This window comes from Phytophthora parasitica (genome assembly GCF_000247585.1).
Source record: "Phytophthora parasitica INRA-310 unplaced genomic scaffold supercont2.74, whole genome shotgun sequence".
Lineage (NCBI taxonomy): Eukaryota > Oomycota > Peronosporomycetes > Peronosporales > Peronosporaceae > Phytophthora > Phytophthora nicotianae.
In genome coordinates, this window is record NW_008649060.1 from 176,976 (window position 1) to 202,276 (window position 25,301).

The 25,301-nt window shown below is 45.8% G+C and overlaps 12 protein-coding genes across 12 annotated transcripts; 10 read left to right on the forward strand and 2 right to left on the reverse strand.

Annotated features, from left to right (window-relative positions):
* Positions 1–2,936: 2,936 nt before the first annotated feature.
* On the forward strand, positions 2,937–4,152 carry PPTG_17732 (hypothetical protein). Its single transcript, XM_008915691.1, has 2 exons — positions 2,937–3,436; positions 3,531–4,152. The coding sequence occupies exons 1-2, from the start codon at positions 3,042–3,044 to the stop codon at positions 3,841–3,843; spliced, it is 708 nt and encodes a 235-aa protein (XP_008913939.1). The 5' UTR covers positions 2,937–3,041; the 3' UTR covers positions 3,844–4,152.
* A 655-nt stretch (positions 4,153–4,807) lies between these two features.
* Positions 4,808–5,702, reverse strand: PPTG_17733 (hypothetical protein). The gene has a single exon (XM_008915692.1). It carries the CDS (start codon positions 5,250–5,252, stop codon positions 4,857–4,859), a length of 396 nt encoding a protein of 131 aa, XP_008913940.1. The 5' UTR covers positions 5,253–5,702; the 3' UTR covers positions 4,808–4,856.
* PPTG_17734 (hypothetical protein) lies at positions 4,896–6,992 on the forward strand. The gene has a single exon (XM_008915693.1). It carries the CDS (start codon positions 5,482–5,484, stop codon positions 6,700–6,702), a length of 1,221 nt encoding a protein of 406 aa, XP_008913941.1. The 5' UTR covers positions 4,896–5,481; the 3' UTR covers positions 6,703–6,992.
* Positions 6,993–8,022: 1,030 nt separating this feature from the next.
* PPTG_17735 (hypothetical protein) lies at positions 8,023–8,241 on the forward strand (the record flags this gene model as incomplete). Its single annotated transcript, XM_008915694.1, has 1 exon — positions 8,023–8,241. The coding sequence occupies one exon, from the start codon at positions 8,023–8,025 to the stop codon at positions 8,239–8,241; it is 219 nt and encodes a 72-aa protein (XP_008913942.1).
* Positions 8,242–9,059: 818 nt separating this feature from the next.
* On the forward strand, positions 9,060–11,602 carry PPTG_24203 (hypothetical protein; the record flags this gene model as incomplete). Its single annotated transcript, XM_008915695.1, has 4 exons — positions 9,060–9,423; positions 9,666–9,730; positions 9,874–10,142; positions 10,366–11,602. 4 exons carry the CDS (start codon positions 9,060–9,062, stop codon positions 11,600–11,602), a joined length of 1,935 nt encoding a protein of 644 aa, XP_008913943.1.
* Positions 11,603–11,753: 151 nt separating this feature from the next.
* On the forward strand, positions 11,754–12,173 carry PPTG_24204 (hypothetical protein; the record flags this gene model as incomplete). Its single annotated transcript, XM_008915696.1, has 1 exon — positions 11,754–12,173. The coding sequence occupies one exon, from the start codon at positions 11,754–11,756 to the stop codon at positions 12,171–12,173; it is 420 nt and encodes a 139-aa protein (XP_008913944.1).
* A 655-nt stretch (positions 12,174–12,828) lies between these two features.
* PPTG_17738 (hypothetical protein) lies at positions 12,829–14,960 on the reverse strand. The gene has a single exon (XM_008915697.1). It carries the CDS (start codon positions 14,915–14,917, stop codon positions 13,817–13,819), a length of 1,101 nt encoding a protein of 366 aa, XP_008913945.1. The 5' UTR covers positions 14,918–14,960; the 3' UTR covers positions 12,829–13,816.
* Positions 14,961–15,672: 712 nt separating this feature from the next.
* PPTG_24205 (hypothetical protein) lies at positions 15,673–17,156 on the forward strand (the record flags this gene model as incomplete). Its single annotated transcript, XM_008915698.1, has 4 exons — positions 15,673–15,991; positions 16,067–16,134; positions 16,343–16,858; positions 16,920–17,156. The coding sequence occupies 4 exons, from the start codon at positions 15,673–15,675 to the stop codon at positions 17,154–17,156; spliced, it is 1,140 nt and encodes a 379-aa protein (XP_008913946.1).
* A 2,046-nt stretch (positions 17,157–19,202) lies between these two features.
* PPTG_24206 (hypothetical protein) lies at positions 19,203–20,079 on the forward strand (the record flags this gene model as incomplete). The annotated part of the gene is made up of 3 exons (XM_008915699.1): positions 19,203–19,263; positions 19,431–19,466; positions 19,769–20,079. The coding sequence occupies 3 exons, from the start codon at positions 19,203–19,205 to the stop codon at positions 20,077–20,079; spliced, it is 408 nt and encodes a 135-aa protein (XP_008913947.1).
* A 44-nt stretch (positions 20,080–20,123) lies between these two features.
* On the forward strand, positions 20,124–22,644 carry PPTG_17741 (hypothetical protein; the record flags this gene model as incomplete). Its single annotated transcript, XM_008915700.1, has 3 exons — positions 20,124–20,479; positions 20,582–21,070; positions 21,396–22,644. 3 exons carry the CDS (start codon positions 20,124–20,126, stop codon positions 22,642–22,644), a joined length of 2,094 nt encoding a protein of 697 aa, XP_008913948.1.
* A 142-nt stretch (positions 22,645–22,786) lies between these two features.
* PPTG_17742 (hypothetical protein) lies at positions 22,787–24,381 on the forward strand (the record flags this gene model as incomplete). Its single annotated transcript, XM_008915701.1, has 2 exons — positions 22,787–23,170; positions 23,305–24,381. 2 exons carry the CDS (start codon positions 22,787–22,789, stop codon positions 24,379–24,381), a joined length of 1,461 nt encoding a protein of 486 aa, XP_008913949.1.
* A 353-nt stretch (positions 24,382–24,734) lies between these two features.
* Positions 24,735–25,061, forward strand: PPTG_24207 (hypothetical protein; the record flags this gene model as incomplete). Its single annotated transcript, XM_008915702.1, has 1 exon — positions 24,735–25,061. One exon carries the CDS (start codon positions 24,735–24,737, stop codon positions 25,059–25,061), a length of 327 nt encoding a protein of 108 aa, XP_008913950.1.
* Positions 25,062–25,301: the final 240 nt, after the last annotated feature.

Consider the following 25,301-nt stretch of genomic DNA (forward strand, 5'->3'; position numbering starts at 1 on the left):
TTCTTGTACTCAATCAAGTGTTCATCTAGAAATGCCTCCAGCTTGTTGTTGATGAATTCACCGCCTCCGTCTGACCAAAACTTGTTGATCGTGTGCTCTTTCTCGTATCGCCGAATCCAATTTATCACATTGACCGTGGCTTCGTCTTTGTGTTTCAGCAGGAAACACCACTTGTACCTGGAAGCTTCGTCTTCTATCAGTTGAAAGTACTTGCTGCCACCTGTTGTCTTAACACCAATGCTGCAAACGTCAGACATTATTCGATCGAAGCACGTTTTGCTGCGTTTGTTGTGCCGCTTGTACGACATTCTCCTCTGCTTTGCTGCCGTGCAAGCAATACAATCGAGGGGCTCCTTGAAGTCATCTAGCTTCAGTGACTGAATGCCATCGGCCATCTCTTGCATCACCAACTTCTTGAGTGCCTGTGCATTGAGGTGTGCGAATTTCATGTGCCAGCGCAGCAATGAGGATTGGCGTCGAGACATCTGAATACTACACAAGTTCATGTCACTCGCGTCACGTCTCGTAGTCAGCCAGTAATGCCCATTGCGTTTGGGTAGTACCAGACGTACATCGCCATGATCAAGATACATTGCTCGGTCTTCTGGTCGTGTAACTTCGGAATAAGATGGAATCCACCCACACCGCTCTAAAAGCTCGAGGCTGAGTAGATTAGTTCGACCGGTACTTGTGTAGCGTGTGTCCTCAAGTTCGAGGATCACTTCACTACCAGAAATAGCGTTCGTGGCCACAATTTTGACTTGACCCACGGCTTCACTGCTGCTAGCATCACCTTTCCAACCCACAAAAGTCATCGAGTCTTCTCTCATACTCGAGAAAGCTGTCCAATCCGTACACACGTGGACACCTGCACCTGTATCAATCATCCATTCATCACAACGAGCAGCAATGTCACCCGAAACAACCATGTGAATAGAAGGCGTGTCTTCGCGACCTGCCCCACTCCATCGTACCAAAGACATCGACGAGAGTTTCTTCTTGTTGCTGTTCTTCCCGCTCACCGAATTCTCTTCTGACTTCTGCTGCTTTGCGAGATACTCGTGGCAATTCCTCTTCAAGTGACCTGTCCTGTGGCAAAAATGACACGTTCTCATCTCAACATATTGCCCATCGTTACCTTTGAACCGCTTTCTGTTGGAGGGTCTTGGCTTCCACTTCCGTTTGCCGGAGTTGCCACGAAATTGTTGCTGCTGTATTTGCAATATCTTTGCGGAGTCTGACGACTTCGCAGTCTTCTTCGTCGAGGTGGTTTTCTGCTTGTCGAGCTCGGCTTCACTTCGAATTGTGTTCAGAACGTCCGAGAGTTGCGGAGCGTTCCCGTCGCGCACTTCTTTGTCGAACATACGAACAATACCGCGATATTCATGCGCCACACCCTGAAGGACTACTTTCACCATCTCATTGTCCGAAATCGTCTCATTCATGTTCCGCAGCTGCCGTCTCATGGCCTCCATGTCATCTAAGTATTTATCCAAGTCCATACCAGCTTTGTACTCGTAGGAGTAGAACTTCTTACGCACGAATAGCGAATTCGAGTAGTTGCGCTTCGTCTTCTCCAGTTCGAAAGCAAGCCACATCTGACGAGCGTCCGTCATCGTACAAATTTTGGCTGCATCTTTGATCAGCACACCACGAAGCAGTGCGTCTCGAGCAAGAGCGTTCTTCTCGGCTCGGCGAGCAGTCTCCGCCGCCGTAGCATTTGCACCTAGCACGTCGGTGCCGTCCACGATGCCCCAGCATCCTCGTTGCGTCAGAAATGACTCCAGCATGGCTTTGTACAGATCGAAGCCTCCTTCTTCATCGTACTTCGGTGGCTTCGTGCTGCCATATTGAGGTCCCATTGAAGTGTCTCCTCCACCGGCATTCGCGCCTCCTCCAGTCGACATACTTGAATCGCCCCAAAAGGCTTGGGCTCAATAACCTAAGAGCTTCGTCGAGTTGATGCACGTAGAGCTCCTCGGCACTTTTAGGTTCAGCGTAGTCGTAGACGCCATGTAGATCGATGTAGGCGTCACGAAGCAAATTGGAAAGTGAGTGTATTTGAGTTGCTGTGACTCTGGAGGAAAGCATGAGCACCAAAACCTCCTTGAACTAAGCCTACCACTGCCTTCCGCAGGAATCTGCTGCAGCCACCCGTTTGGCATCCAAACTGGGTGTCTGGGGGTACGACCGCGTTCCATCGATTGACGATCTCAGTAGCGTGACGATTACCCGTGACTCAGTCCAACCAAACACAGTACTCATCTCTGCAGTGCAAGTGACCACCAGACTCAGCTCATCCCGTACAGCTTCCATGCTGCTTCCGGACTTGAGCTCCGAGCTGGATTCTCGTAAGTAGAAGGCTACTGTGCCTTGCTAAGGTGTGAGGCAGAAGTCGTAAGGGGTTGTATTGTATAGCAAATTAGTGAGATGTCTATCTAGCATTTATATAGCCATGATGTGGGAGGGTTACGACATTTTATTTAAGCTGGTATATAATGCTGGCCATACGATTGTCCGAATCGATTTGCTTACCCTAGGTTGTCGACAAGAAGGTTTAGTCGGTCTTGGCCTTCTTAAAGGCTCTTGCCCTCTTCTTATACGACTGCGAACGCTCCTGATCCGTTTGGTTTGTCTCTGGGTTTTGGACCTCAGCGGCAATTTCGTTGGGTTGGGATTGCTCCTCTCAACTAAGAAAAGAAAATAAGTCCAAGTGTCGATGGCGAAGTGGGGGCCCATCCTTATTCGCGCTTCAGTTTCTTCCTATTACAAATATTATAATATTAAAATTTTGAGTATCCAAATATCCAGAGCTTCCCGGGCGCAGCACGGCATTAGTATTAATTTAAATAATATAGTATATAATATGATGAAAATTATTTTTAAACAAAATGTTTCGATTCATAACCTTCCTTCCAGCATAAATCTTTTCATGTACTTTGCCAGGCTGGTGTCCACACCACGTCTACACAACATTTGACTGGCAGCGAAGAGCTCCGGTCTCATTCCGCCTACTGAACCAGTCAAGCAAGGGTAGTCGAATGGGAATGAACGCGACGGATGCAGAGGCCCCCGAAGGTGCCGTCAAGTACCGCCTGGTGGAGGCCGAAGAGGTGAGCGACAAGCCACAGAGTGCGCCCACTTCGCGTACCTCCAAACCCAAGCGCAAGGGCAAACTCAACTGGTCGCAGTTCCCGATGGAAGGCGAAGACAATGTGGTGGCTCCCGAGGGCGACAATACCCAGGTGGACGCTGGGACTTCCTCATCGGACGTACGGACGCGTGGAGGACAGCAACAGGGACGTCGTGGCCCCCGCAGCGGCGGACGCATCGGAGGACGTCGTCCACAGGGAGACAGCAATGGCACGTACGTTAATGGCGTGTATGTGCCCACACCCGACGTCAAGGTGACAGCCCAGTGGGCAAAGAACCAAATGTACGTGATGATAATTGATACATTATCGGTGTATAGTAAGTGGTGACTGACGTGACATGTTTTCGACAATGGTCCACCTTTGCAACCGTTTTAGTGAATTCTACTTCACGTCGGACAATTTGGTGCGTGATATTTTCCTGCGTCAGCACATGGATGTGGACGGATACGTCCCTTTGGCCTTCGTGGGCAGCTTCCAGGCGGTGTACTCCGTTCACCAGGACTACGAGTCCCTACTGGAGGCCATGAAAAACTCGGAAACAGTCGAGCTGGACGAGCAGAACGAGAAGATCCGTCTCCGCGATGGATGGGAGAAGTGGGTCTGGCCTAATGCCGAAGGAGGATACGGTGTGCCGCGATACATCAAGCTCGCGGACGGTGAAGCGCCTGCGGATGAGAAGACCGCATAGATACTTTCAATAGTGGGGAGAACAGAGCAAGGAGGAGACTGTGAGCGGCAGACAAAGAGCGTCGAAGCAATCGTGACAGGATCCTGCGGCTGTTGTTTATTTTGCATATTGGGCACAGCCGTCGGCAGCAGGGACAACCGAGAAGAAAAAGTAGACTACCAAGCAACGATTACATAGACACAGACCAAAAAAAAAAATTCGTCGAAAAAACTGTCCGTGTGGCTGCCTTTCATGTTGAATCCTTCTCTGTTGTCAAGGGATACATGTATTAAGAATGATTTATAGATGTGTTTAACTTCTACTCTGGTCTACTATGTTTTTTTTTTCGTCTGAATGGCATCCAACGGCCAAATAAAGGTGTATCCGATATATGCGAGTTCATGGTAAAAATGCCCAGCAACTAGGTCTCGATTTCCATGCCGACGTCTTCGCCGGGGACGACCAGCATAGTCTCCGTTGCAGAACTTACATCTGTCGATGAACTTTCGCGATCGTCGACGGGGACCTTCCAGACGTGGACCTTCAAGCTGAGCTGGAGCCCAGCGTGAATGACGCGCGTTACTCCGATTGCAGTGGTTGGTCAATTCATCACGACGGACTCGTCCCTGCGCAGCCGATCCGTCCGAGTTTAAATCTCCCTTTTGACTAAACTCCTACCCGATCGTTTGCAGCAAGGTATTTCACACTCCAAATGTTGAGCAAGCTTAGCGCGTTGCTCTTACCCGCGGACCGCGGTGCTGTGCCGAGTCTTGTTCATTATTTATGCTAGTATTAATAGTATACACTGGAACAGAACACCGGCAGTTTTTTTCCTTCCCGTAATTTACCAGCGAGAGTAGGTTTGAAGCTTCCTGAACGTTGAGAACAGCGACAACACCGCTAAGTAGTGTCTGGTGCGAAGGAGGTTTCCTCCACATGTCCAAGCACCGCAAATACCAACACTGGGATTACAAGCAAAAGGAAGTTTCCGCACTGTCTCGTCATTGGTTAAGTCTGACACGCCATTGTCCCGCTTAAGTACGAACAGAGATTCTCCCTACTATTATTTTAGAATGCGTTAACGACGCAAAGCACAGTCTCTGTGAACTCGGATGTTCCGGGTGACAGAGATGACTCGGAGCCAAACGGAGCTGCCAACTCGGACGGAACGCGGCCATCTGTACGCCAAGAAGCGCTTGAGTCCCGGTACCCTTGACTCCATTGGGTACCAGACGACACCGTTCTCGATACAATACTTCTCCTCCTTCGAATCGCTTACCCCTCAACGCCTGCATCGTCGCCTCATAGTAACTCGTCTTCTGACTCACAAGCACATTGAGTACCTCGTTCATATGGCACTTCAACTTGGTTGACGCCGCGACGGCATTATGCACTTCCGCCCTGTCCGCACCGCCGTCATTCGGTGGCATCCCCACCAACTCGAACGTGCTGATTCTTGCATTGACACTCGACGTACGTCTCCAGAGCTGCTAGTTCCTGGACGGGTTACTGCGGAGTGCTGCGTGTAGTTCCGGTAATGAATTCAACAGGTCGTCACAGATCTGCTGTCTCGAAAACATCAATCATTCCCGACCATAAATCCTCGTCATTAACCCCCTCCCTTCTTCCGCATTCCAGAATCTGCCGGCTCGAGAGAAGATGGTGAAGCTCTTTTGTGCGATCGTTGGGGTGGCGGGAAGCGCGTTCGAGGTGGATATCGACGCTGTTCAGTTGGTGGGAGACTTGAAGAAGATGATTGCTGAGGACCAGAAGTTTGACTTCGCGGCAAACAAGCTGCAGCTCTACCTGGCGAAAAAGAACGGGGCGTGGCTCTCATCGAAGGATCCTGACGTGATCTCTATGCGAAGCGGGGTTATTCCTGAGCAAGTGAAGACATTGATGAACGTGGAAGTGGACCCAGCAGACGATATTGGGGACGTATTTGAAGGTGCTCCGACGAAGAAGACCGTTCACGTGCTGGTGGTGGTTCCATTGTCTACGGCAGAGGATGTCGCGTTGAGCGCGAAGGACTTATGCACTGTGGATCCTGATGTTCAATTGAATTTGTGGAAGTCAGTTGTTAGAGTTTCCTCGGAACATGTGTGCTCAGGAACGGCGCTGGTTGTGGACCAAACCCCGATACACTTGTATCTTATGACGAACTTGCACTTGTGGACAGACGCTACATTCTCGAAGTACTTGATCGCCGACTTCAAGCGTGAAATCAGACGGTATAAGAGACTTCACCCCACAAGGAAAACAAGTGGAGGGAAACGAAAAAAAGCTGCGAAGAACGCTGATGTTGCAATACAGCAGCCTCGTAAATCTCAACGGATTGCAGCGATGAACAAAAACACACCAGTTTTGTCAGACAAGCCTCAAGTTGTGGTGGAACAACTCCTTCCTGATACGACGAAGCCGGAAGAAGTCCACCGATTCAGCCTCGACAGAGACGCGTGCTGGCGTAGTTCGGCAGCGTTCGACTTTGCAATCTTCGAAGTTGCTGTGCCACGAGATAACAAACTCGTTCCATGTAAGATGTCCCTTAAAGTGTATGACACAATGAGTGTGGACGTGTTCGGATTCCCTGGCGCACTTCAAGACCAACATTTTGATCACGATTACGCCATCATTCCAGCTAAAATCACCGGTTGGAGCGGAAACCAAATGACTCTCTTATCTTTGTCAGCTCCTGGTCTATCTGGAAGCGCGATTGTGTGCACCAAAAGGGGGGTACCAGTGGGATATATGGGTGGGCTGGATGACTCAGCGAAGAACGAACAGTACCAATCCTATGGCTTCACATTTCACGGAGTAATCCCCGAATTACCGTCTTCGTTGCCGCCTGATCCCGAAGGTGAAACAAAGGATGAGCTATAATATGTATAGCGCCGGTGATAAGTGAATGCGAGTTGCTATGGTGATCGTGGATGAAAGAAATAAACTTCTTTTGCGTAAGACTTGTCTTCTTAATTAATGCTTACTCCTGATGATTATATAAGGAGAGATCACTTATTCACACGAACAATACCAACTCAACAAGGAGCTCATTAAAGCAGAGCAGAAGCGCTACTACAAGCCGCATGTGCGAAGCGGGGCTGTCCTCTACGACGATAGTAATAGAAAACACAAACCGAATTTTATAGTAAAAACAAATGCTACGAATTCAGTTTTTTTTTTATTTTCAACCCAATAAAAAAAGGTGATTTATTTTTTTTACAATTCGTCTATAGCAGCGCATAGACTGCGGCTTAAGCATGTTGGAAGCAGTTTTGTTTTACGCTCCGCGCCACACCCGGCTGAACGCCTCAGTGAACCGCTTTGCAGTCCCAATAATGCGAAGAAAAATCTGGAGAGTGGATCTCAACTTCGCTATGGCGATTGATGGATGGTTGTCAATCGCGATGAGTACTGTACACCGAATACCGGATGAAGTACGAATGTAATACAAAAAGTTGCGAATAATATTAACAGGCATTTATTTGTAACCTTCTCCGGATGTGTCAACTTACGGGTAACATAAATATCCAAAAGGTTGGTGTATATAACGAAATCAATACATAGACAACAAGAATGTATCTATATCGAATTGAGACTAGGTCCGCGTTTGCTTCCCGCTGAATTGCCAAAACAGCAGGTGGACAGGATCCAGTGGGAAAACATTTCAGTTGTTCCCATTTGGATGAATTGTGGAACAGGTCCTGCTTCTACATACGAATTTGCTCCAACATTGGCTGAATCATTTAGCCGGAGGCTAGTTATAATATTAACAAGGTTGTATTCATAGATTAGATCCCCTGTGACGGAGACTACATCACTAGCTGCATTGTAGTCGCCTGTCTTTCTTTGTACGTCCGTCGCACCGTGAGTATCGGGATCGCAGTAGAAAACTACGCGCAATACAAACCACACATAGCAACAGAGTAATCGTTTGCATATCACTCTTTTTAATACCTGTAACGGGGTTACGCGCAAACACTGTACACGTATTCATTCGTCTCAAGTTGACTCGACCAATCGACCACTAAGATATTATCGGGAAGCGACATGGGAGGAAACTTGAATAGAATACGACGGCTCCAATGAAAACTACGACAGCTTCAATGAAAAGTACGGGGTTCCAATGAAAACTTCGATGAATCAAAAGTAATTAATATATTTTCAATCCTGATATAAAGTTATGTAATAAACACTACCTCTATGGCGTACTCACCCGAGCAATATCCAGCAAACAAGGAGCGCATCAAAGAGACGCAGCGTCGCTACTATCTCAAGACGCGAGAGACTCGCCTTGCGAAGCAGCGTGAATACGATGCTAAACACAGAGATCAGATTCGAGCACTCAAGCGGACGCCAACCAAAGCAGTTACGATCCAAACCGAACCTGATGAAATCGAACCGAACTTAAATAATGAATAATTAAATATACTTTTTTGAGATTATTAAGTCTGAGTTATATAGAAAGTCATGAGTAATAGTGAAAACACAAAAGTTCAGAGCTTGATTGAGGCACTTGGTGGAGACATCAGCGTGTTTCATTTGAGCATGTGGTATAGGGATGTTCGTGATAAAGAATGGCATTTGCAAGGTGGTACTCAAATATATCTTGTCCAGGATATACTCCAAACGTATCTCCAACTTGCTACTGTGGTACACCAATCAGGCGTAATTATTTAATTATAGACAATAATGATCAGAATTACTTCGTAGGTAGTGAATGCATTAGATTGTTTGAGGGTCATTACAAAACATGTATCAGCTGCGGTGATCATTATCGAGGAAAATTTAGAAATTGTAAAACTGTCGCGCAAGTGGTAAGAGCTCATTTAGTTTGAAAAAGCTTTGGTTTGGAAAGCACAAAGGTAAGACACCTGATGATGTAGCAAAAATTGATAGATCATACATAAAATATCTTTTCAAGTGTAATGCATTGTCAGTCTCGGCCAAATATGATATAGCAACGTATTTACTACCAATGGTAAATGTTGGAGTAGGTAACTACAAAGAAAAAACATTTCAGTGGATCAAACATAACGATTCAGACAATTATGAGTATATAAGAACAAAAGAAAAGTGGAAGGACTGTCCCCACCTCGACTTCCTCCTCGAAAAATTTAAAATATATATTGAAAAGTTTGAGGACTAAGTTATAAAGTCAGTCTATCTTAAGCGAAGACTCTAAACATATAAAGTCAGATTTCAACAGAATATTATCAGCGTAAGAATATATAGCAACGATGTTTGCATGGGAGCTCGAAGGACTCAAAAGACTCAAAATCGAGGCTATCCGATGGGGAAGCAGCTACAGAGTCAAGGTGCGAGGTAAAACGGGTAAAATTGTATATGTGAGCAACCTATCTCGCCCAAGCGACCGTAAGCTTGTAGCTAAGCAGTATGGTATCAGTGAGGATAAGTTAAGCACTCATCTATCGTCAGACTACAAGGCTGATCCTAAGTACCGCTTCTACAGTGGCAACCACATGGAGACGCACATTTACGAAAACATTCAGCCAGGTGAATTTTACGACAAGCTCGAGAATGTTCTCAACTGTCAGCAGAAGGCTTCGAAGGTTAATATCGCAATTGGCTACATTCTAATCAGTAAGAGCGACCACACTGATGAGAGCTATTTTTATCCAAACACTGCGAATGCGTCTGTTTTTGATAAGCCAGTCGCTATCAACAGCAAGGGAGATATTCGTAAAAAGATCATTTCTGAGATTCGTGCGATGGAGCTCGCTGATCGTCTTAAATATACTAAGAGTGGTTATCAACGCAAGGCAATTGTTGGATTTAAGATCTGCATTTACCATCGGGCCATGCTCTCGGTAGTAGTGAGGCAGTTATCCCGAAGGTGATCAAAGATATCAAATCTCTCATCAACTTTCCCAAGACAAACAACAAATGTGTATTTCACTGCATTGCATACCATACTCAGACTGATGAAAAAAGGACCCACGTCGCATTAGTAGTTCAGTAAAGGATGTCTTTAAGCGCTACTGTGATTTCAAGTGTATCAAGTACTGACTGGGGATCTACCGATCGTTCAAGCCACTTGACATCCTCCAGTTCGATGATCTTGAGGAATACTTCAAGCTTGCTATTAATGTCTACACACACGACATTGAAAGTGGCAAGACGGAGCGCATTCGTCAGTTGGAAAATAACTACGATACGATCAACATTCTTTCACACGAGAAGCACGCACTCTATATCAAAGATATCGACATGTTCTTGTCCAAGTACCAATGCCCAAAGTGTGAGTGGTTTTCACTTCCGCAGAGAAGCTACGAAACCACAAGAAAAATCAATGTGAGGAGGTGAATGTTAAATCCTTTCCAGTCAAGCCTTCCATATACCGTCCCAATCAAAATACGACGAAGTCGCTACAGACGAAGTACTCAATTAAGGGTTTTGACCACTATCTTGACCACTTCCTTGTTTACGATTTCAAGGCTATTCTTAAGCCAATTATCAATGCCAAGCAGAAGAAAACGACTATTGACAACGAAACATACCTGTATCAGTATCAATTTGTGATAGCATCACCGAGGAGGAGCGATGTTCTGTTGATAACCAACCGCGTGAGCTGCTCGCAAAGATGTTTGTGTACATCAAGTCAATTGTGGCAAAGGTCTTTAAGTACAATATTGTTAAGTACGAGACGCTAATTCGTAAGATCGTCGAGGCTCATGGTCTTACTGGAATGGATATTCCTGGGGCTCCTCTCGGAACAACTTACAAGCTAAAGGACATCAACCAGTGGATCGAAGAGGGGAAATACTCCAGTTTCTTTGACTTCTGTGATCAGGTATCGGGTACTCGTAAGACCGATTATGGTAAGCTGATGCAATTGCTAAAGCAAGTACCTGTTCTCGGCTTCAATAGTGGTAAATACGACATTAACCTTATCAAGAATGATCTGTTTTCCGTCTTAGGTACGGACAATACTGTGTCAGTTATCAAAAACCCAAACTACATGTGCATTGCAGCCAATGACATGAAAATGCTTGACATCAGCAACTACGTACCTGCTGGTACCAGCTACTCTAAGTATCTGAGTACTTACTTCGGCGGCTGTCAATGCGATGACAAGATTCGCTGGGTATGTGGCCTGGGTAAAGGTATCTTCTGCTACGAGTACATCACCGATTTCAGCGTACTTAGTCGTACTCAGATTCCACCTCAATCAGTTTTTGACAGTAAGCTCACAGGTACCAAAATTTCGCATGAGGACTATGAGCGCGTAAAGTTTGTATGGGAGCACTGCAACATGAAATCTATCATGGATTTGCTAATTTGGTACAACGACCTTGATGTCAAACCATTTGTCAAGGCTCAACGTGAGCTATTCAAGCGTTTCGATCTGGATATGTTCGCAGATGGTGTGTCTTTTCCTGGTCTGTCTGAGAAGGTAATGTATCAGACATGCTTCAGTAAGCTCACCAAACCATCAAGAAAGCCAGCCGCATCTTTCAACTTCCCAGAACACAGATATCTGGGGTACATTGAGCAAGATAAGAAAGCTGATCGACAGTTTGCAATGACTATTAAACACCTGAACGAACTCCTTCAGAAGCAGAAATATCTCTGCGGTCTATGCTACTGTCAACTAAGCGTCGAAGCTGTTTCAGCTGATCGTATCAACAACAAGCTGGGGCACCAAGACGGCAACATTTTAATCTCGTGCACTAAATGCAACAGTGCTCGTAAGGATATGAACTTAAAGGCATTCCGCTTTCAGAAACTGCTTCGGGTGCTAATTAAAACATATTATTAAACCGCTGAAAACTTGTTTCAGCGGGTTTAGATGCTGAAGTGTTGCCTTCAGCGCTGAAAGCAACTGAAACGAGAAGGTAGTAGACAAAGATAGTAATAGACAATAAAATGACAAAATTAGTTACTCAGTAAGGACTACAGCATTGTTAAAGATGACAGTGAAGGTCGTGGAGAGTGCTGTGCACCCGAAAAGCTTGGCTGACGTGCTGTTCTCTACAATTGTCCGCAGCAGCCCTTCAATTGAACTCACTGCTCCTTTGTGCGAATTAGTCCGTAGTAATCCTAACGCAAACAGAAAAGTACCAGAACACTTCTCAACTAACTTCCGGGAGCTACAGCAAGCGTATTCGGAGTTTCTGACGGTGAATCTTTCAAGTGGAAATGACTCGTTTTGCATCTCTAATACGCCGATTCCGTCAGATTGGATTGGCGTCTACAAATTGTGTGATGATCCACGCCAGAAGTTCTTCATGGGACTAGTTCAATTTGGCAAAGGTCATACAACTGGGTACTATATTGAAGAATGTGCCGCTGCAACTTACGGGTGTCTTTTGGAGGGAGAAAAGGAATGATTCCTCCGGTTAGAAGATGATTCAACTATCTCGTGTAAGCAAAACAAAGGTGATACCGTATATGTGCCTCCTGGCTTTTATCATCGCGTGATTACTTTATCGAACGGCGCGATTCTAGTAGGCGAAACCACAATACTGCCGACATCCATCGATGATTTCGCGTCCAACATCTCTCCACTGTACAATGGCATTGATGGGACCAGGCACAATGTTGAAAAGGAGGCTGACAGGCTATGTAAAGAATTCGACATCGTGTTGAGCAAAACCGAGCTGCACAAGGGCGGTACATGGTATGGACCTGCTACTCGTACAATTCTGGCACGACATGCACGCAGTTCTGGTGGATCGAAATCAAGAGATAAGGCAGGAAAAAAGCGTAGAAAAGCTGTATTAACGGCCAAGAAAAAGAAGCGACGTACAGCGGGAGGTTAACATAACATAATCCAAAATTTTAAAAATTTGAAATGATTAGGTATGGTAACATGCAGTCAACATGACTACATGATTGGTTATTATATTATAACTTCAACAACGGATTAATAACTTTGGACTCGTTATACTCTGCAACCACACAGTGAAAAGATATGGCATTTAGAGCATTGGTTGCTTATATATTGAATAAAATACTGAGTTTGGCTCATGTGTTGTATGAATGGTTTGAATTAAAAAAAACACAGAATCTAACAAGATTTAGTAATCATCCACGAAGATTTGAAAAAAGATACGCCCAAACTTCAACTCTATGTTTCGTTTGTCCTATATACATTTTAAAACTACGAATGAGATCGAGCTGTAACTTAGTAATTCTCACTAGATATCCAGAGATTATTATAATGAACAAGGGGCAGACCTCACGTTTCGGAGAGCTTTTTTGTATTGTTTTTTTCTTGTTTTTGCTCTCACTTTTTCTTCTTGAGCAGAACAACACTGTCAATATAAATGTGATATCTAACACTAACTCGCTCAAGGTTTTTACCTTTTCTGCATGCAACGAACCTCATTACCCGGTCACACCGAGCCCGTGAGCTTTCACCACTGCTTGAGCAAGCGGTTCTGCCTCATAGTCCCTGATGGAACCGTCGTCAAACCTGGCCGACCAAACAAACACTCCTCTAGAAAGCCGCACTCCGACAACTTGCCCAACAAAGTTGCTGGTTTCTTCTACTCCATCCACTGACACAGTAAAATCATCAACGATCTTTCAATCGAGAGGCTGGCCAGATCGCTTAAGGAAGAGCGGCAAAAGCCTTGTAATCGAAAAGTATCCATCTTCCGATTCTTCTGTATGCAATGCTGATCGGCGAACTCGTGGTCTTCCGGGTGCTCGACGAGCTTCATATCGCAATATCCTTGGAAGAATACCGTCGACTAATCCTGAGGTAGACGCCCGAGTTGAAGGAGCACAAGTTTTTTTTATCACAGCATGGTGAGATTCAATTCCTTGTTGGCTCGGAACAAGACCACCTATGCCGGATCCGTTTACATGCCATCTCTCCCACCTCCGCACGAGATACACGAGGCGAAACCAGCGAGCATACTCTGCTTCACCATTTTCAATCCAGTAATCTGTCACGATTTTTCACTCATTTTCACAAATTGAGAATGCGAGCGAGCCGAGCGAAGAAGACGAACTTGCGGTTTGATCATACTTTCGTACATCTCAGGGTCCTCGAGCAAACTTTTCTTTTGCCTTGTCTGGCGAACGAAGCCACGTCCACGTCGATGTCAAAGAATGTCCTCGCACGCTCACGAATGACGCAAAAAAGTCGTGTGTAGGCTTCCTTCGACTCCGACCGAACAAACATGTATGCCCATGGTACGAACTTGTGAGCAAACGATCCTCGAGACCACGCCACATGCTCCGAGCCACAATCGACTATCACCCATCCAGCGAAGTGAAGTTTGTAAGTCCCATCTGTAGCACATCTGAGCTCCCCTGGCTGACCCCGAACAGAAGCCAAGACATTCCGAAACACACGCCGCGAAGAGACAATGATTCCAAACGAAGTAGGATCACCTTCAGAACCACCACCAATGACAAATGAGTCGAGTATAATTCTAGAGTCCATTTCAGCATCCCCATCATCTGTCACTGACATGAAGTCTTCCCTGGTTGTGCACATCCAGTCTGACGCCCATGCGTTAAACGTGACGTGGTTCGTGATTTCCCAAGTAGCATTGCATGATCGTACCAGATACGCTCTACGATTCTCGATCTGCCTCACCGTTGGAATGTTTGTCGACATTCTCGGGTGGTCGATGTAGCGATGCTGAAGTAGTGTCCGCAGTCTTGGAGCCCCCCATCCCATTTTTAGTAGACTGTCGACATCTTCGCGTAGTGAGATGTGAATACCTCGTCGTCTTGCTCGTCTAACAACAAGGGTGTGTCTACCCCCTTCCTCCAGATGAAATTGGATGACAGAATTTCCGATGTCGACCGCTCCGATCTTGAGTCGATGTCCACACATCTGGTGAGACCGGCAAAGGAAAACCCGCACTAACAACGTTGTAGTCTCGTAGCGCGATTCGAAAGTATACACGAACCCGTTATGATCATCCAATGCCTCCTTTGCCGCAGCGTACGCATCGTACGATGCAACACGAGTAAACGGTGATGGCCGAGGCTGAGAGAGTGCAGCTTGGGCACCCTCTGAAGGTAACGACGAGTCATAACTGAACTCTGAATCGCTTGATTCCTCGGTGACACTAGGTGGAGCAACCCATTTCGATTCCTCGTCGGACATGCTGGAAAGCCTGCCCGCTTCACGACGACACTGTCGATTGTGTTATGGACTTCTTTTTATTGCTGGGAGTTTTGCAAACTATGTGCTTGCGTCGATAAGATTTCGAAGCCAGAATTAGCCCCCCTTACTTCTTGATGTGGTGAGATTCGAGGACGATGCTAAGATGAAGATCTATTATATGCGTTTGGATAAGGTGTTCAAGTTGATGATGCTTAAAAAAAAGCAGGATCATAGATAGCTTAAACATTTTGATACTCATTTTCGTGCTCACGACACATAGTTTCGGTATACAAACGCACCTACCCTGAACGATGCTTAGTTGGAAAGTATAATAGTGCCAACCACGCACCAAAAGCAAGTTGAAGTTGTTCCATATGTTGATGATCCTCCTTAAGTGCGCATTTACGAAGCATTTGAGTAAGCGAATTTATCATTACTGAATAGTAACAGTTGGAACAGGTGAGTACTAAGAAATCAGTACGTGGGAACGCTGAAACTCTTTTTCAGCGCTCAAGTAACATATATTAATTATTTCTCAACTGCTTCACTTTAACTCAGCCAGATTGGTCTACTCAGTTGATAAGGAACAGAAGGAAATATATTCCATTATGAAAGCAAACATTGCTGGTGGACCTTCAATTATCTTCAATCGCTATGCCAAGCGTGATTAGGCTAAGATCCATAATGGTAAGGTATGTAAGAAGGTTATTGGCTTTGATGCTAATACTCTATATCTGTGGGCTCTCGGTAATGACATGACGTGTGGACGTTTGGTCAAGAAAGAGGCATACGAGGGTATTGTTCAAGATATGTTGGATGACAAGATATTTGGAGTTCTCGAGTGTGATATTCGTACTCCCGAACACCTTAAGGACTACTTCTCCGAGATGACACCGATCTTTAAGAATATCCTTATTGACTGTGAAAATGAGAGCATTATTGGTAGCCACATGTATCAATACAATGAGTCGCGTGGTAAGCAGTGCGCTAAACCCGCTCGCAAGCTAATCGGTAGCTACTTTGGAGAGAACATTCTGATCTATGTTCCTCTCCTCAAATGGTACATTACCCATGGTATGGAAATTACGTAGACATACTCCTTCGTCAGAGCTTCCGCTCACAAGGCATTTGCGGCATTCATGAATGAAGTGTCTGATGCTCGTCGAGCTGGAGATGTAGATGAGTCAAAAGCAATGATTGCTGAGATGATGAAGCTGGTAGGTAATTCAGCTTTTGGTCGATCGGGTATGGACATGACTAGACACAAAGAAATCAAGTTCGAGTAAAATGATGATAAAATTGAACAGAAAATTGAGCACTTCACCTTTCATGGCTTAGAAGAATTAAACGGTGCGTGCGATCTCACTATGAAAAAGCCTTGTATCAAAAACAAGAATCTTTCACCTTTCGATTGCTAATTACCAGCTCGCGAAGCTACGTATGCTTCAGTTCTACTATGATTGTATTGATTTCTACTTTGATCGATCTGACTTGGATACTGATTTCGCCTACATGGCCTTCAGCTGTGAAAAGCCGTTTGAAGAATACATTAAGCATGAGTTAAGAGATCATTTTGAGCAACACAAGTACGAATGGTTTCCTCGCGACTATAACAAGAAGGTAGCTGCTTTTGATCGCCGCACTCCAGGTCTATTCAAGGAGGAATGGCGTGGTGATGCTATGGTAAGTCTATCGAGTAAGAACTACATCTGTTATCTACCTGATGAGAGGCACAAGGTCAAGGTTAGTGCTAAGGGTGTTGAACAGGGTGGAGGTCGCAACAAGGATGTGCTAAATCTAAAGGGATTTGAGACTGTAGTCCGCGATCGTACCACACTTCAAGGTACCAACAAGGGATTTCGACTATGTAAGAATACCAAGTCAATCATTACATACACCCAGCAGAAGACAGCTCTGAACTACTGCTACGATAAGCGTCGTGTACTCGAAGACGGTATTAGAACTCTTCAACTCGAAATCTAATTGTATAAATATAGACCAGAGCTTAAAGAACTGGTTCGATAAGATGGATGAGCTACTGCATCAACTGTACTATAACCCTAAAACTGGCTATGTCGGTGCTCAGGCTCTTTACCAAAAGGCTAAGGAGCTTAATCCGAAGATCACCATGAAAGTTGTTAAGAATTGGTATGACAAGCAGACTGATATATCAACGATTTCAGGAGCGAAAGAAGCATTTCGATGGTTTAAAATTACATCTCGGAGTCCACCCTCGTGACAGATGGATCTTGCATTCCTTGAGAAACGTCCACTACTGACGGCCATCAACATCAACTCACGAATTGGATATGCAATGCTACTTACGAACAAACAGGGTTCGACTGTGTTAGCTGCGATTAAGATTTTTGTCAGGCTCAACACGACGGATATCTTAATAACGGATAACGGTAAAGAGTTCAATAAAACGTGGTTCAAATCAAAACAAATTGAACATTTCAATAACGAACAAGACGATCACGCGACAACGGGTAAGATTGAACGTTTTAATCGAAAAATCAAGCAACGACTCACGAAGATGATGCCAAAGCGATTAACTCATAAACTAATATCAGATCTTATCGATAACTACAATAACACGTTTCATCGCTCGATCGGTATGACACCCAAAGAAGCTAGAGGAAAAGTAATGGAGTCAGAACTCAGCTACAATCAGGATGTAGTTGAGCAAGTAGCAAATGAACTCGAAATAGGTTCTAGTGTATTGTATCGTTTAAAGAAAGGTCAGTTCGATAAGGAAGCGGCTCGATGGAGTAAATCTGTGCATTCAATTGTTGGGGTAGACGGATATCCTATCGAAATTAAGTCCAAAAACGGTCATACGCTTTACAAACCAGCAAACGAATTGAAGCTCGTTACTACCGCGGCTAAAATCAATCCTGTAGATATCCTTGAGGCCGTACGAATCCTAAATCATAAGAAGATGAAGAATGGTAAATACACGTACCTTGTCGAATGGACTGGTGCTGAACCTGACTCATGGAAGCCACAAGATAATCTCAGACTTATCAACAAAAATAGGCGTTCGACCCTCGAGAATGAGTACTGGGATACAAAAATAAAACCTATTCCGACTACGTTATAGCTCTTGATAAAATTAAGTTGAGAAATCCTCTTAGCTTTGAGTCATGGAGTTGTTTCAATTATATCAAACAGATTATTATTTTTATTGTGAAATATATGCATATGTACATAGATACAAAGTCATAACCATGTGCCCCAACTGTGAAGAGAATAAATTAGAGCTTGACCGCCTCCGGCGTAAGATTTGGATCATCCAGGAAGTTAGTAGAATCAAGGATGAACTTAGCATATTAGATGCATGCTCAAACTTTCGATCAACTGTAGTAAATAAAATGTACAAGAAGGATTTAGAGAAAATCTTCGGTGTTCCATTTCATCGTGTTAAGGATCGTTATATAAACTTACCAAACGAGCGAAATCATATCTGTCATAGCTACAACTATTTCAGGCATGATTCCGTAATGCCAAGCCTTTGGTGAAAATCTTATCTTTTTGTCTTCAATTAAAAATATACGATTCGCAAAATGTTTCCTAATTTCACGAGTCTTGATTACCGAGAGCAAAAACGTCAGGATTATCTTGAACGAGTTCAACGTCGTCTTCGACAGGCTGAAGCTAAGCAACAGATGTATGAGGATGCTTCGTGGGCGAGTGATGCTACCAAAGGTTTATCTCTAACAAGCAAATCTTCTTCAGATGCAAGTGCTCAGACTGATACCACGGTAGGGTCGCACAACTCTGCCTACGCCCGAGTCTCGCTCGACGACGACTCAAAACAAAGTCAAATCTCTGAAAACTCTCAGAAAATCCCTGAGCACTCACCTACAGAAATTGGTACTCAAGCGGGAAGTCAAATATCCGACGTAGGTTCGCAAACAAGTTTAGACACGAGTGACAAAAACGTTCAAGCGAGTCCTAGAACAACTGAAATCGGTACTGATGCTGAGCATCCTGTAATGTTCGATAGTTTTACTTCTACATCCCCAGATGAAGAACTATTTAGTGATACTACCGGTGATACTCAACAAATTGCTAAGGAAGAGGTAATGCAATTTCCTGAAAATACCCTGAATTGGTGGAAAAGCGATTGCATCCGATTGATAGTGATGGTAAATCATTGACAAAGTATTCATTGGACGCAATGCACAAATCTATAGCGTTAAAAGCGGTAGAAAGATAATAGTTTCACGTATCGATTGGCTTGACACGTATGCTTATCTAAAAGTCTTTTTGTCAAAAGGTAATGAGCAAGGCTCAGACGTCAAGAGTGAAGAGGAACCACACCAGAGTGAAGAGGCTCACGAGTGGATCAAAACACTCTATAAGGAAAATCCTAATTGGATTGCACTTAAAATTCACCCGATAAAAATTAATGGATCGATTGATACTAACCGATACCTTGGTAAAAACGCTAAGCTTTATAAATATGGTACTAACAAACGTTCAAAGTCGAAGTTTACCGATTGGCTAGCTACAAAGAGAGAAGTCGAGGAAATCCTTTACAGTGGTGAGTTGAACGCGATCGATGAGGTAGATGCAATGCGGGGAGAAGATAAGGATTATCGTTATTCCAACTTTCCGAAGACGCGTGTCGCTGAAAGTCAAATCCATAGTGAAACAAAACTTCCAGCTGTAGCTATTTGGGAGCATGACAGTTCGACAGATACTATGACGGATGAGAAGAGGGCAAAGGCTGCTGTTCAAATGATGATTTCAGGGTATGAATAGTTCCAGCCCGGCAGCAACCGGAAGCCACGGCAGCATCTCGATGGATTAACAGCACGTCTGGGAAGGAAAGTCTGGTTTCAGGGCGTCACGCCGTCGATCATGTCTACTACTTTGACGGAGGTCGCCGGATCCCAAGCAGTCAACAAAACAACATTGGAACAAGCCTAGACAACGACCCAACCCAGGCGCCCCTCCCTATGACGCGAGATGATGTTGATGATTCGGCGGAAAACGACGACCTCGATGCCATCCTACAAGCTATCCAGTCCAGTAATAGTAGCCGACCAGCTGCACCTGGGCCACGATCGATCGCTATTGACGAGTCGGTTCCAAACGCCCAGCAAGAGACGATCAATCAGGAAGCTGAACCAGCTTCCCACTTTAAGTTCTAGCAGCAATCGCCGATGATCCGAAACTCGTTCGTTTTTATCTGACTATGTGCAAGTCTACAACGGGAAAACGACCTGCGCCTCCAGCTGAAGACCGCGACTCACAACGCCGTCGGTTGACAAGTCCATCGGACTTACTTGACCTGTCCTCTACGCCTGAACGACCTGCAAAGCACGCCTTCAACCCGTCCAGGCCTCAACAAGCAATTAACCGTCTCTTGGTATCCCCAGATCACGCAGGTAAGTCTCCATCTGCCCTGGCTGAAGCCATGAATTCTTCCCGGGCAACCAAGTTCAAGCCTCATCCCGCAATTATCGCAAGGGTGTATGACTTCGAGTTTGGCAGACGCGGTCTATCTGTTATGCATTTCGTCCGATTTGATTTCGCAGCTCGCCGAGCCTGGTATGCAAACGCGTCCGTCAACTTGAACAACTTTGCAGCATCAGTCTAGCTTCCGACGGTATCGAAACCCCAATCATTGGATGATGTCTCCAATGCCCTCAGGGTACTTCACGTGTTTGCCGAAGAATTCTTCGATCATGCGAAGTGCCGACTGCTTAGCTGTGCACGAGAATTCATTGAAGAATTACGTTCCTTCTGTCACTGGAGTGCTCAAGATATTGCCACGCTCACATTCTGGTTTGATAGTGTCATGGAAGAATACCGCTCAGCTTCAGAGCAGGACGCTCGGCTTGGAAGCTCGACCCGCTCCACGATAACGTCCAAGCGGTCTCTACAAGACCCAGATCTGCAAAGTGTGCTATATATCATCCAATCTGAGCGTCTTGATGCCTTGGGGACTGCGGCAAGTGCTCTACGGCGGCCGCCATACAATTCCGCAAGGACAAGCGATCCGTTTCGCCGTTCCGATACGACTCGTGCGAAAAGAAAAACACTTCGCGAGGTCATCGATGTCTTGCCACGCAAAGGTCGACAACGCGTGCGCATGAAGAACTTATCGGCAAGTGGCTGCGCTTCCAAATCCGACGACCGGTGCGTTTTTCCCGAACCACGCACACTTCATTCCCGATACGCTGGATCCAATTATACGTGAGCATATCACGAAAAATATGGGTGGGCTTCGATCCGAGTTGTGCGAATGAACCGCACTACCGCCGCAGAGCCCGTCGTACCCGAAATTCTCCCATCCGCCTGTCAAATCCGAACGTCACCGCAACTTGAATACGCTCTATACAATCGCTTCAAAAAAGGCTATCCCGTATCCTCTCCCCAGTATCTCGCCGTCAGCTCCCGCGTCGCAGTCCCGAGGACCATCAATCACATTTTAACCGTTATCGATGTACACAACAACCTGAAGACCCGACTGCGAATCTCTTGCAGCTGCCCGTATCGGCAGACTCGTTTCAGCCTTTCGAAAGGCCCGCGTTTCGATTCCAGCATTGCTATCTACTGTTAGTCCAGATGATGCGGCAAAGCTTTTCGAGGAGCACGATATTGTAGTCGGCTTTTCTCAGGTAGTAAAAACGCTGAAGCTGTCACTGCAAGAAGCCGTAGCTCTATGGCGCAACGAATCTGAGTCGGATTCGCGTCCATACAAGGCACTCGATCCGAGGTGGCTCGACATCCTTCTCCATGGTTACCGCTATCGGCTAAGTGTGGTGAAGACGGCTACACACGGGGTAACCCATGCGTTTACGTCCCCGCAGGAAGCCGACAGTATGCCGGTCAGCAACCACAAAAGTTCTTCCCAATACACAACAGTCTTTATCAGGAGCATTCGCGAAGGACAAGTGGACGGGACATACATGATGGTTACGATGGACGTTGCCTTAGCCTGGTCTGAACTTCGATTTAGCCCATTTGGATGTGTACCAAAGCCACGGGTCAACCCCCAAATCGAGACTCACTTAATTCACGACCTCTCTTGGCCCGACGACAGCTCGGTTAACGCGCGCTCGACACAAGAAGAGTTACCCTCGCTTCACTTTGCGCCAGTTAGTCATATTGCCCAACGCATCGAAGACCTTGCAACTCGCTATCCAGGAGAACGCATAAAAATTCTCAAAGGTGACGTGAAGTGGGCATTCCGAAACGTCCCAGTCGCTGCGAGTTTGGCAGCCCACTTCGCGGGTTCCTGCAATGCCGATACCGCCGTAGTAGTTTTGTCGCTACCTTTCGGCTGGACAGGATCGTCGGCGCATTACGGGGAATTTGGTGGTGCAATTTCCTTCATGGTATCGAGAGAGAGCCCAAATTTAATGGATCCAACCGACCCGGATACAGACCCATTCTTTTCGTATGTTTGGGTAGATGATCATCTTCTAGTGGAAATCGATGACGCCAACCGACTGATGCTAGCAGAAACCGCTCTCAAATTGAGTATGATGGCCACGCTCGGTCCATACGCGATCAATGACAAAAACATTCTCGCCGTGGTCTACCAAACTTTGCGCACTGGGACTCGTATGGAACACGGACAGGAAGACCGTCTCGATGCCCATTACAAAGATCACCAAGGCAGTCGCAAGAATTTCCGAGGCTTTCAACGCCAAATTCATTCAGAAAAAGAAACTAGAGAAGCTCCTTGGGTCGCTTCGCCATGTTGAACTATGCTGTAGAGCAACTCGTGCATTCATCCATCAGCTACATACTGCGTGGAAGCAAGCATCAAAATTTGCGAAGATACTGCTTTGGGATTCTGTTCGTGATGATTTGACTTGGATCTTATCTCTTTTCCAACATGGAGCCATGAATTCTATACTGACGAATATCCTGGCAGGCACTTCCGAGCCATCCATTAATCTTTTCATGGACGCCAGCGATTCGGGGCTATGCGTACTCTTCCCAGCAGCGAAAGAATACATTCGTGTCCAATTCGACAAAGTCGAACGATCCGCGATAGCAAAAGCTCCTGAACCCCAAGGCTCCTCATTCAGCATCAACGTACGGGAAGCACTGAGCGCCGTTTTTGCGGCAATAACGTGGGGCCCGGATTGGAGTCACATTGCAGACGAGCAGGAGCAACCATTGCACATTCGCTGCTGGATTGATAACTCCTCCGCCGTAGCGTGGATCGACCGCCACTTCAGCAACAATACTTTGGGTCAAGAATTGATGCGTGTCCTGTCATGCGTAGAAATTCAGTACAAGATTCACGTGTCGTCCCAACATCTTCCAGGGGCTACCAACTATTTAGCGGATCTTTGTTCCCGGGCTTGGAATGGCACATTAAGTGGACTAACTTAATGTTATGCTGGAATAAACAGAAAATCCCGTGCAAGTTCAGGAAAATCTACACAGGCGGATTAGCGAACACCAGTGGCGATCTCTGGCAGACACATCACGAAATGTATACCTGGGGACATGGCGCCACTGGTGTGCCTTCTGCGCTCGAGCAGGAAAGTCGCCATGACTCAACTCGCATGACGCATACGAGGCAAACAAATGCGGACTCGACACCTCGCCGGTTTGAAACAATTCGGGCTAAAATCCGCCATATCGGATGGTGTCATCAACTCGGAGTCGGATTCATCCCCAGACTGCTCCCACAACACGAACTCGTGCTTCAAGGAATGCGCAGGCTCAGTCCTCCACGACAAGAACGAAGCCCAGTATCGCAAGAAATGCTCAAACACATCTTCGGGCTACCTCTCCAGCGCCCAGCACCGCGTCATTTGTGGGCTGCGGTGCTGGGCTTCTTCTTTTGTCTCCGAGGTGCAGAGTACCTGAGCGTCAGCTCCAAACGGCATCGATATTGCCTTCAAGTATCGGATGTATCGGTGAAAGACGCAAACAGCAACAGCACATCTGAATATGCAAGCGCAAGTGCTGTATCAATAACTTTGCGCGGTAGGAAGACCGATCAAAACGGACGCACCACCACAAGAACCCTCGATAAGAGCGAACATCCACCAGTATGTCCAGTGTTTGCGGCCCTTCTACTACTTCGAAATGCGAGCGCAATCAACATGTCTGGCGATGAACCCATATGCTCAAGCAGCCCAGGGCGAGTGCTGTCAGCAGAACCCATGTCTAACGTCCTGCGATCGGCAGCGAAGGCGTGCGACGTGAATCCCAGCAATATCTCAACACACTTTCAACGAGTAGGAGGCGCTACGGCTCTGCATGCAGCTGGTGTCGACGCAGATACAATACGAATGCATGGGCGGTGGTCGTCGGACGCTTACCAGATCTACATACGTCAACGCGACGCTGCATCATTACAGCTTGCTCGGCGAATGTCATCGTTCAAATCCAAACCCAACTCCAACTTTGTCCACACTGATCCAAATGGGGAAACGCGAGCTCACGCACTCGCGTTATCAGCTCACAAAATAATGTAGTTGATTATTTCCCCATGACATCATTGACGCAGGCTGTAGAAAATTACGGTTATTCCTGTTCTAAGAGCCGGAACTGAGTTAAAGGATGCCGAAGTATTTATCGATATGAAAGGACTTCTAAACATCAAAAATCATACAGGAAAGTCTCTTCCAGCTAAACTACGGGATATGTCGTGGTTATTAACCCTTGAACATCTCATGGATGTCATTGAAACAAAGGGGATTGCAATTGAATTCAAACCGGAAGAGACCAATAGTCTCACCGCGGATCCAACGCGCTTTCGGCTAAAAGGAAAATCAACGGGTGATCATCCACCTACCTTCAGTGTCTATGGCTGAATCAAGTGCAAACAATGATTATAATCGATTATTTCCATGCAGCCCATCGTGAAGGTAATGTATTCCCTATCCATCTCATCCCTGTAAAATTAGATGGTACAAAGGATAAGAACGGTAGATTCTTCTATTGGTTTAAGAGCGATAAAAAGGGTATTGATGAGCTGCGAATGATGACTCAGCTTGGAGATATCTCGTTGCCCAAGAACAGTAAAGACTTCTTCAAGAAGATCGATTGGATTAAAACGTTGGAGAAGCTCTCAGATTCGATGGAAGACCTTGAGAAACAAGATCACTACAGTCAGTTTCGGAAGATAATAAAAAGCGAATTGACAATGCATTGACTCTATTCTCTTGCATTCTTCAGCAACGTGAGCACAAATACAAGGAAGTGTCGACTGACGTAGAGCTTAATGGGCGAGGGAAACTCAAGGGGTGTGGTCTTAGAGGAGCTGGCGTAGCACCATTGGATGGAGTGATCCGTCGTGGTCGTACATACAACCTCAATGAGATTCAGGGTTTAGCAACACCGAGTGCATACACATACAAACAGCTTGGAAGTAATTACATTCGAATCCCTGATC

Bases quoted from the DNA above. Each gene is read 5' to 3' on its own strand.
- PPTG_17733 (XM_008915692.1), bottom strand. From the start codon at position 5,252: ATGCCACCGAATGACGGCGGTGCGGACAGGGCGGAAGTGCATAATGCC.
- PPTG_17734 (XM_008915693.1), top strand. From the start codon at position 5,482: ATGGTGAAGCTCTTTTGTGCGATCGTTGGGGTGGCGGGAAGCGCGTTC.
- PPTG_17732 (XM_008915691.1), top strand. From the start codon at position 3,042: ATGGGAATGAACGCGACGGATGCAGAGGCCCCCGAAGGTGCCGTCAAG. The intron at 3,437-3,530 runs GTACGTGATGAT...CAACCGTTTTAG, and splicing joins CAGTGGGCAAAGAACCAAAT to TGAATTCTACTTCACGTCGG.
- PPTG_17738 (XM_008915697.1), bottom strand. From the start codon at position 14,917: ATGTCCGACGAGGAATCGAAATGGGTTGCTCCACCTAGTGTCACCGAG.